We start from the raw sequence: 10,950 nt of genomic DNA, 5'->3' as shown, positions 1-10,950 counted from the left end.
CGGGAGCGCGCTTCTATAAATAATGCCAATATCATGCACTAAAGTTGTGTGGGGTGGGGGTAAATTAAGCGTGATCTGCTGTGATGTTACAATCAATCATGGACACAACCTTGAAATGGGGATCACTTGGAATCCACTGAGTTGATTTATTATTTACATTTTTTCCCCTTACGAAATTATTGAATGCATCATTCTATATGTATATGGGTGTGTTTGGGTTGTTTTAAATATTTTTTAAAAATTAATATATCATTGAGTTGTTTGTGGTGACGTCACAATCGTGTTGCATTGTGGTATATAGCTGCCTGAAGTGTATGAAGTAGATTCGCTCCCTCATTCAGAATCAAAGGGTCGAGGGTCTGTCCATATAAACTTCATTGGTCCACTTCATGAAGTTGAACCGAGTTGAACGCACTTCAAAATGGCGCTGGGATTCCCCCGAGGGGAACGCCCTGTCCAAATACTCACACTTGCGGACCGGTTTTATATTTGGCTCAAGTGTTCAAGCTGGTGTGAAGACTGCAAGTGTGGAGAACTTTTGCTTACCCTTACAGGACACACTTATAGTCTTGCAAAAAATGCAAGCATTTACAGAGCTTTATTATTAATTATTATTATTATTTTCAATACTTTGCATTTTAAAATACACTTTTAAATATCTGTTCAGTGGTCACTATGTAACTAACGGAAGACACAATAGAGATGACGTGTTTTTGTAGGCCAACCCGGAAGTTAGCGGTGCACGGGTTCCATCGATCGAAAGCCTATGCATTTTCCCCATAGACTTTTGGAAAATTGCAACAAAAAAAAATAAGCTCTGTGTTTAATAATGGGTTATGACATTTGTCTATCAAGATAATCTTTACAAGTTAACACAACATTCATAAATTTTGAAGCCTAAATAAAGTCGTCAGATATAAAAGGCTATCAGTAGGCTATAAACGGACTACAGCACACAATGGTCGCGGATCAACATCGTCACCACCAAGCTTCCTCAAACTTTATTTAAAAAACAACTTTATTTAAAAACATGCTCGCTGATTATGATCTGTGCTGTGTATGAATACTTATTAGCAACTTGTTAGCCACTGCCGTTTTTAAGCAACAATAAAGGTTTAAAAAATCACATGTGGGTTATAACTGTGTTTTATGTCATATATCAAAACGTGAAAGTATTTAGAGGCTTTGTTAACCACAGACCTTATTTCAGGCGATTTAGCAAAAACCCATTCAAAAAACCCATAGACTTTAGTGTGATGGAACCGGAAATCCTAAAATGCTAACTAGCTTCCGGGTTTTGCCTACAAAAACACGACCATCTCTGAGGTTAGGCTACTCTATTGTGGTCCTTCTTTAAGTAATAAAAAGCACTTGCAAATGTACAGATGTACAAAATACACATAGCCTACTCATCTTTGCATCAATAAAATAAGCAGCACTTTATATTTTACTATCAAATTACATGTAATAGGCTTTATAATTAATTTAACTTACAGTCGAATGCTTTCCTTGACATATCGCGATTTCGGGGAATGTGAGTTCCTGAACATAATGCATGATGGGATACGCTTAGCCTCGAATACCGCTCCGAAGTGTGGGTTTAGTGTGCATTAAGGGCACTGCACTTGGGCATTTTTAAAGTCGTCATGAAATCAAAATTGACCCTATTTACTTTGTTAGTGCATACTACTAGTCTTGTGGTGAACAATTAATCCATGCAAGTTAATACACAGAAAAAAAAATGGTTTGTCTTGGTAATCTTTAATCAAAATCTGAAAGGTTACTTCCGGTCTGGAATGGCGTTCCTTCTCTGATGATGTCAGTTTGAAGGCTTGGGTTGAAAATGCTTAAACCACTCCCCTCCAACCGTTAGTCTGCTATGAGCGAAAAATGGAGAGGAGGAGTGCAAAAGTAAAACCCTGCCCTCTATTCAATATTCACTTGGAAATACATCACAACACTGGAGAAAAGTTGTCTGCAACTTCCGGTTCACGGGGACTTTAAGACATGGGACAGTCTTGTGCACTTACTTCCTGTTACATGAACATGCTCTCAAGTGGCCGAGACCGCAAGTGTGGGCATTTGGACAGGGCAGAAGTGTGTGTCTAAATGCAAAGTGGAACGCAACCCTGAAATCTTAATGCCCATAAGTGAGTTCTGACAGGTGGCTGCTTGTAAATGCATGAATGATACGGCAATCATTATTACATATTGGGGTCTTTAGCGACCCGTATCTATATCTAATATAGATGGCTCTCTAACTTGAAAAGAGTACTTTTGAACAACAGGCCCCAGGATTTAGACCTATATTCAATATTGTATTGAATATTGTATTGTGTTGTGTTCACAGGCAAATTTGCTTCATGTATTTTCCAGGCATCAAAATCAGGCAAATGTCAGGAAATATGATTCCTGCCAGCATGTCAGTATCAATGGATTACTGGATCTTTGGTAAATTGTAAGGAACACTACTGAGTCCAATCTTTAGTTTAATCATTTTTTTTACTTGTGTTTTACTAGCGTTTTTGCTAGTTTTTTTTTTTTTTTAAGAGTTTATACTATTTTATATCACTTACTTATTCAATTCTATATTTTATTATTATTTAAGGAATGATTTAGCTGTTAAATTGTCAAATTTAATTGGTATACTGTCCTATAACCAACCCCTAACCCTAACCAAACCCGTTGGTAATCCTGAAAAATTTCACCTAATTTGTTTCAATTTATGAGCCTCTTTATTCTAGTTTTAAAATCAGTTTTCTTGTAAAGATAATATTTGTGTGGCGCTCCACCTCTGATGTGTCCCACTTAACAAATTGCAGTAAAAGGTAAAATAATTGAACCACAAACTAGTGCATTTATTAATACATTAATAAATTAAAATTATTTGAAAACAAGTGCCAGTTTACAACATCCAGCAGCACAATAAACTGTTATTGCACAGCTAAATAATAACTGGAGACTGCTGACGCCGAAAGCCTCGCACCAAAGTTTAATATGGCTGCGCCCACACTTGTTAAAAATAAGAGTAAAGGATCATAAAAAAAGTGAATAATTTCTGTGGGTTTAATCTTTGCATCTGTTTGATTGAAGTTTGAAGTAGAATTGGCTCCTGAAATTGCAGCTTTTGGTAAATGTTGCAATAAAGCAGATATACAAGAATGAAATATGAAATAAGAAAAAAAAGAAAAGATTATTATATAGTAATAATGGTTATTTAACATTTTATTGAAAATGATAGCAATACAACCCAAAGGCAGTTTCACAGACACTCAATATCAGAATAATAGGGTGAATCAGGGCAATCTACTGTGATTTTCACTTCAACACTTCATACTAACAAATGAGACGAAATAAGATCATATTGACATTTCCTTCTAACAAATTCATATGAGCATCAGCTGGCAGAAATTATACATTCACAATAAAACAATTCAGTGAAATAATAGAAGCAAAAACACAAGACTGGATAAAATCTAGTTCTTCTCACAAAACGATTTCCTCTTGTCAGAGCATGGCAGATCATTCCAGTTGTTCCCAGGGTCTTCTGTAGGGATCAGTTCAATACAGTCCTCATTTCCATTATAGTCATCCTGCCGACCTCTGAACCAAAACCTGAATAAAACGTGTCAGATTTTCAGTGACTCTGAACCCAATATGTTCAATGAAAGTTTTTATTCATTCAGCAAACAACAGACGAGGATCTTAACAAGCTATTCATCATAAAAGAGCAAACAATATCACAGCACCACAACAGCAGATTAGAGCTGAAGTTAAAGTTAAGTTTCGGAGATCCTTTGTTCCAACAGCGGTTAGACTTTTTAATGTTAGCTTATCTTAATATTGAGGTTGGGGTTCGGATAATTGTGCATTAAATTAAATTAAATAACATTTGCCCAAATATTTATATTTATTTATATTAAGATATATTTATTATTTTTTTTAATTGTATTTTTTTTTTTTTTTTTACATTTAATAATATATGTTAATTATTATTATATGTATTTGTGTTGTCATAATTGTGTTTGTGGTAGAGCTGTATTTGATTTTTGAAGGTTGTTGTTATCTAAATTTTAAATGAGAATTAAAAGGACTTAAATACATACACAGTGGTTTCCTGTGAGTGTTTTGTCTCTTACCCTCGATTCAGTGGTTTATTGTCCACCCATATCGTTCTGCCTTCAGTCTCAGTGTCAGACAAACCAATCCACACTCTCTCCTTGATGAATGAAGATAAGAACCTCTGTGTGTGAATGAAAACAGGAATAAGTGTGATTCCTCTCATTCATGAACAGACTCTCACACAAACTCACCTGCTTCTCTTCAGTGTCGATAATGATCAGATCAGCTCCTCGATCCCTGCAGTACTTCCTGCTCTCAGACCAGTGCTTCGATTCATTAGATATGAAAAAAAAATAACCTGGAATAGACAGATTTCCTTAACCACTTTTCAAAACTGTATGCAAATACAGTAAAGATAAAGAAAACTTAAAAAAAAATTTACTTAGACAAAACAGTTGTGTACTAACCTTGTTTAGATGGTTCTCTCGTCAGGTCATCACTCAGAGATGTGACTTTGCTTTCTAACTCCAGATTCTTCTGACTCAAAGAATCAAATCTTCTCTGTAACTGACTTTTCTCAGCAGTGAGATTATTGACTCTGGTCTCCAGCTCCAGTTTCTTCTCACACAAAGAGCTGAAGTTGTTTTTTAACTGGTCTCTTTCAACAGTGAGATCTTTGACTCTGGTCTCCAGCTTCAGTTTCTTCTGTGTAAGATCAGTGTAATTCTCCTGTAAGCTGTTGATGGTCTGATTGATCTCTTCAGCTGTGTTCTTGTAACTCTTGAACAGAGATTCTCTCTCTGCTGTGATGAAGACGATGATGACCAGCAGAAGAACACAAATGAGCCCGAGACACACTGTCATCAACACCAAACATCTACTTCCTCCTTACAAACAAACAGAAACACAGATATCAATGAATACCTGTCCTATTATTACAACCCAAATTCCGGAAATGTTGGGACATTTTTTTTTAAAATTTGAATAAAATGAAAACTAAAAGACTTTCAAATCATATGAGCCAATATTTTATTCACAATAGAACATGGATAACAAATGTTTAAAATGAGAAATTGTACAATTTTATGCACAAAATAAGTTCATTTCAAATTTGATGCCTGCTACAGGTCTCAAAATAGTTGGGACGGGGGCATGTTTATCATGGTGTAGCATCTCCTCTTCTTTTCAAAACAGTGTGAAGAAGTGTGGGCATCGAGGTTATGAGTTTCTGAAGTTTTGGTGTTGAAATTTGTTCCTATTCTTGCCTGATATAGGTTTCCAGCTACTGAAAAGTTTGTGGTCATCTTTGACGTATTTTTAGGTGAAAGATCTGGACTGCAGGCAGGCCAATTCAGCACCCAGTATGTGGTATCATTGTCCTGCTGAAATACACAAGGCCTTCCCTGAAATAGATGTCATCTGGAGGGGAGCATATGTTGCTCTAAAACCTTTATATACCTTTCAGCATTCATAGTGCCTTCCAAAACAAGCAATCTGTCCATACCGTATGCACTTATGTACCCCCATACCATCAGAGATGCTGGCTTTTGAACTGAACGCTGATAACACGCTGGAAGGTCTTTCTCTTTCGCAGCTCTGCTCATTTTTACTTCTGAGAGACTCTGCTTCTCTAAGACATCCCTTTTTATAGCTAATCCATGTTACAGACCTGATATAAATTAAATTAATTAGTTGCTAAATGTTCTCCCAGCTAAATCTTTTAAAAATTGCTTGCTTTTTATTTGTTGCCACCATGCCATCTTTGAGACCTGTAGCAGGCATCAAATTTAAAATGAGCTCATTTAGTGGATAAAAGTGTAAAATGTCTCCCTTTAAACATTTGTTATGTTATCTATGTTCTATTGTGAATAAAATATTGGCTCATGTGATTTGAAAGTCTTTTAGTTTTTATTTTATTCAAATTCCAAAAAACACCCCTACATTTCCGGAATTCAGGTTGTACAAAATGATTCAAATCAACCATTTAATCTACATTTGTCTTTAGATAATGTTGTAATAAGAGCTTTTGCAGTACATTCTTTTACAAGACAAACATTGCTATTCTGTAAAATATCTAAAGATTAACATATTGAAAGTATTTTTGTAGAAGTGTTAATGCAATAAATATAAAGGCAGAAACATTGACATACTATTCTTAGAAAAATTATTTGAAATTGTATGACACTTCCTCAGACATTAGTAACATCATTAACACCATCTGCGACACCAATTTCTGATTTAAAGTAATTTTCTACTTACTGCGGTTTTCATCTTTTCCTTCATCCTGCCTGTGATTCAGTGTTCGAGGTTTAAATGTGTCCTCAATATTTCTCCGTCCAACATTTTGATAAACAGGGTCTAATTCCATATTTGGCTCTTATGTTGGACAGTACGTCTTTACAGATGAGCTGTGATCTTCAGAATGAGTGGTTTTTTTTTTTTTACAACTGACACCTTAACAGGAAGCTATTTTATTTCACACCTGCCTTCAACAAGAATAAAGACTTGCAGTCCAACTTAAAAACTCTCTGCAGACTACATTCAACCACATTATCAGCTTCAAAAGCCAACAAGAGGAATCTGTGACCACTCAAATGGACTCAAATATCCTTAAACAGCCCAAACTGGACCTTTGTATTGATGATGCAGGAAACAGTAGCAAGTGCCCTGAATCTAATGTTTCTGTTCCTTTCTGATCACTTCAGTCACGGGCGGTACCGGCAGTTTGGGGGGCCAGGGCAGCACTGACAATTAAGGGGGCCAAGGCAGTGCTGACAGTTCGGGGGGCCAGGGTGGTGCAGGAGGTGCTGGAGACTTATGGGGCTTTCACACTAGGCTCGTTTGCCGTGGTCCGAGCCCGGGCACGATTGTTCCCAGTGCCCCCCGCAGCGTTGGTCTGGTTTCAGACTCAAATTGATTCTATCGAACCCTGGTGCATTTGCGTTCATCTTACGTCATCACAGACGTGCACGGCGCATGATAGATTTGGTGCTATTATGTGCAGCAGAGTAAATGACACTTGGGTTTCCTGTATGTGTGTCTCTTGTAGACAGTTTTCCGCTGCTTGCAAACAGACTATTTTAAGGAGACAGCTGATTACCATTCATTTGCCACTCTGATTGCTCTCGCAAAACGCACATACATTACAGGCTCACATAAGCTCTAAATAATTTATGAGCGCTGAATGTAGTCTACTTGGCCACAAAAGGTTCACTGTCCTGCGAGCCTGAGTGGCACCCAAGCCTGTTAAAGGTGCTAAAGAGGATCTTTTCGTCGACTGAGAAACCAAAGACTGTTACTGAGTTTTTGAAATGAGCGCATGTGTAAGAACAACCCCCCTCCTTCGAAGGAACGCCTCCCAAAACTCGTAAACACTCGTATTGGAACACGAGTGTTTACCACCGGCATTCGCTGTGTTGTGTTAGTGGATTCATTATGTCGGACTCACCGCAGGTAACACATAATCTGCAGTTGTTACTCCTGTCTCCTGACAAAAACATTGCATGCGGCGCCTGTAGAGTGTGGAAAGTTACTGGAGCGCGCAGCCGCGCTCGTCTCTCACAAGGAACGTCATGGCAGTGATTGACAAGCCAGAGGGCCAATCCGCGCACGTCTCTCACAAGGAACGTCACGGCAGTGATTGACAAGCCAGAGGGCCAATCGTTTACGCGATGATCGCGTAAATGATTGGCTGATGTTTTTAAGGCCCTACCTTGTGCACAGATGATGTATATTAATATTATTACTTTCAGTGCACCTAATAAATAGTCTTTTATCAGTTAGTAAAGACAGTTTCAAGTAATATTGCAAAAATGTATAAAAAAAAAAAACTTCTTTAGCACCTTTAAGGGCGCATGACTTTCCTCAACATCACCGTCCCCAGAGGGATTCCCTCTGCGTAAAAGTCCGCTATCCTCAAGTGGCACAGATCTGCTGTGCAGGCGCTCTTCACATGCAGCGAGCGGCAGAGATCGCGTAATGGGCTGAAATGTAGTGACAAAACCCATTTCATGAACACTCTCATTCTCAGAAGCCCCAGAGGCAAAACCTGCAGTCTGAGACGTGCAATATTGCACTTTCGCTCCCTCTCTGAATGACAGTTCAGTAGAGAGAGAACACGCTCTTGAGAGAGACGCACTCACATAGAGACTGAGTTCAGCTCCAAACCCCAGAAAATCACACTCTGACTGGGCGTAAAATTGCTGTTGTTCAAATTCACCCTGAACTCAAAAGATGTGATGTGTATGAGCACACGGCAGGTGTCTTGCAACACTCTTTCGACTCGGCTATGATGAGCTATTCGTCTATGAAGACCTGACATTTTTAGTGAAGCTAAGCCCGCCTCCACAAACAAACAAGTCTGAGGGCTAAGTGAGATCCCGAGAGGAAGAACTGTGAATTCGTTACGTATGCCTGGATAGGCGCAACGAAGAAACGTTCTGTGTGGTGGATAAATGCTTATGTGGAAAAAAAGCATCTTTCAGAGCGATCGATGTGAACCAATCATTCTGTTTTACTGAACGAGAGAGAACACATTGGGTTAACATTCTTAAATCGTGTTTCCTCAAATGTTTGTTCAACATTGAGATCCAGAAAAGGACGAAGACTGTCATAATGGAAATTCGACAATGAGAGTGAAAACCTGCTCGTAAAGATGCAGAGGTACTACTCGCCCGCCCCTTATAGATCTCGTCTTTCAGAGTGTGAGCGGAGCTCTCTTCTGTGTGAGAAAAGATAACACTGCTGAAAGTGGGGTTTACATGCAAACTGAAGTCTGTACCACTTTATAATAGTTAAACATCACCCATTCGAGAGTCGACACAGACAGCCAGACTCTCACGTGACTCATGAGCATTACCAAACTCACCAGAGAATTCAACTGGATCGTTCATTTGTGATACAATGCCACTCTCTAGTGGACAACTTAGGGATGGCATGTGAGGTGTTATCTCTTATTAACAAATTCATTTATTCGTCTTAATTTTTGATTTGTGTTATGGTGAACACTGGAGCAAAAGCCTTTATTAAAGGTGCTCTAAGCAATGTCACGCGTTTTTAGGCCAAAACATTTTTTGTCACATACAGCACACATCTCCTCACTATCCGCTAGCTGCCTGTCCCCTGAACACACTGTAAAAAAACGCGGTCTCTGTAGTCGCCCCAAGCTTCGAAAACGGCAATAAAAACAAACTGGTGCAGCCTGGACCACGAATCATAATAAACACGCTCCAGCCAATAACCGACAAGAAGGATTTTAAATGCGCGTTCATGACTGTTTCAGGAAGCACGGAGGGGAGGGGGAGGAGGAGGAGGAGGAGGAGGGAGGGTCTAGCTAGCCTCTGTTTTGTTTGACAACACTTCGAACATCAACAGAAAGTTACTCCACCCAGGATCGCTTAGAGCACCTTTAAATTAGTGAGAGCTGTGTGTAGAGCATGGTGTGGTGACATTGCTTGTGCACTGTTTTTTCTCACCAATTTCCTTTTTTTAAAAGGGGGAAAACACATTGGCAACACTGTGGAACAGGGGAACCTGTGTGTACTTGAAGTGGGCACCCACTGGCGAGGAGGGTGCTGACCTCGCTGACAGATAACTTCCGTCTTTTGAACGGGGGAATACGAAGCAAAGCCAGTGGCTTGTCGCAGATCTTAATAACCTTGCCGGCATATGGAAATGGTGTCCGAAGGCAGGGGGTTCTTAGGTGGCTGCACAGAGGGCATCTGATGCAGTGCAGGCTTTCTTAGAAGGCAATGTTTGAAAAACCTCCTCTTCCATATATTTGACCTTGCAGCGCTTTTGCATTAAAGCGATGGCAGGACCAAAGAAAGCCTGGACAGGGAATCTATCACTATCGGGGAAACCAGACAGATTAAGCCACAGTTCACGTTCTCTTCACCGAGAGAGCTATAGAATGCCTGCTAGCTTGGACAGCTTGACAACAAGGCATTATAACAGGCCTGGTGAATAGACGCGGAAAGTGATCCATTTTGCTGAGGAGAACAGGCTTGCGAGGGGTGAGCAGCCCACCTTGAGTGTGGTTATTAATACGTCTGGCGATATAGGGCACCCACATGAGAAAGGCCATATCCTAACATTCAGACCTGCAAGATCGTGTTACAGGTTGAACGGGACTCCCAACAATGTTTAATGTGTTTAGGACAAACAAGGAGGATATGAAAAAATATTTCTTGGGCCGGGAGGGGGTCCCAGGAGTTTTCCGTACGTCCCGCTCTTGGTTAGAGGAGCTTTGACCGGTCAGCTATTTCGATGTCGAGGCAAGTGGCCACTCGCTCACAAACCTCAAAGAAGCCCGAAAGCAGCGGGAGCGTTCGTCTGAGGCGTCACAGATGACGGGATGGCATCCTCATCTTCCGAGCCGTCAAGAAAGCAAGCATCGTCCTCGTCCTCGGCAGCCGGGTGGCTCAACCATAAACAAGTTTTTTTCGACACCGCAAAACCGCGAGAGTTCCCCATGTGCGCACCTGCATCGCCTTTTTCCCATCAGAGTCAGACAGGCATAAATCAGAGCGCCATGCTACAGTGCACAGAGAAATCAATAGTCTCTTCGGCGTGTTTATGGCCCATACACACAACACATTAAGGATGGAAATCCCTAGCGGCGAAAAGGGTGCCGCACTCGGCCGGGCAGGCACGAGACTGGAAGTCCCCGGGGGGCCGTTGTGGTTTAGACAACGCTTTTCTATGGGCAGCCATAGAACAGGGGAAAAAAGCGAAGAGAGCGAGGCTGGCAGCTTACTAAACAGTGCGAGCATGGGCGGCCTGCAGTAATTACTTCAGCTAACCTGGCAGATAGGACAAACACGTCCAGCTGAGGCTGATCTCAAAAGATGTGTCCTCCTGCAGACAATAGTGAAGTCCATAAAACCA

At 40.3% G+C, this 10,950-nt stretch overlaps 1 protein-coding gene across 1 annotated transcript; it reads right to left on the bottom strand.

Annotated features, from left to right (window-relative positions):
* Positions 1–2,446: 2,446 nt before the first annotated feature.
* LOC125271410 (CD209 antigen-like) lies at positions 2,447–7,372 on the bottom strand. Its single transcript, XM_048195486.1, has 4 exons — positions 6,322–7,372; positions 4,530–4,949; positions 4,140–4,420; positions 2,447–3,615 (listed from the first exon to the last, which is right to left on the bottom strand). Exons 1-3 carry the CDS (start codon positions 6,428–6,430, stop codon positions 4,194–4,196), a joined length of 756 nt encoding a protein of 251 aa, XP_048051443.1. The 5' UTR covers positions 6,431–7,372; the 3' UTR covers positions 2,447–3,615; positions 4,140–4,193.
* Between the last annotated feature and the right edge of the window lie 3,578 nt (positions 7,373–10,950).

This window comes from Megalobrama amblycephala, linkage group LG7 (genome assembly GCF_018812025.1).
Source record: "Megalobrama amblycephala isolate DHTTF-2021 linkage group LG7, ASM1881202v1, whole genome shotgun sequence".
Lineage (NCBI taxonomy): Eukaryota > Metazoa > Chordata > Actinopteri > Cypriniformes > Xenocyprididae > Megalobrama > Megalobrama amblycephala.
The sequence above is the reverse complement of the archived record's forward strand: the minus strand, read 5'-3'. Positions and strand labels throughout refer to the sequence as shown.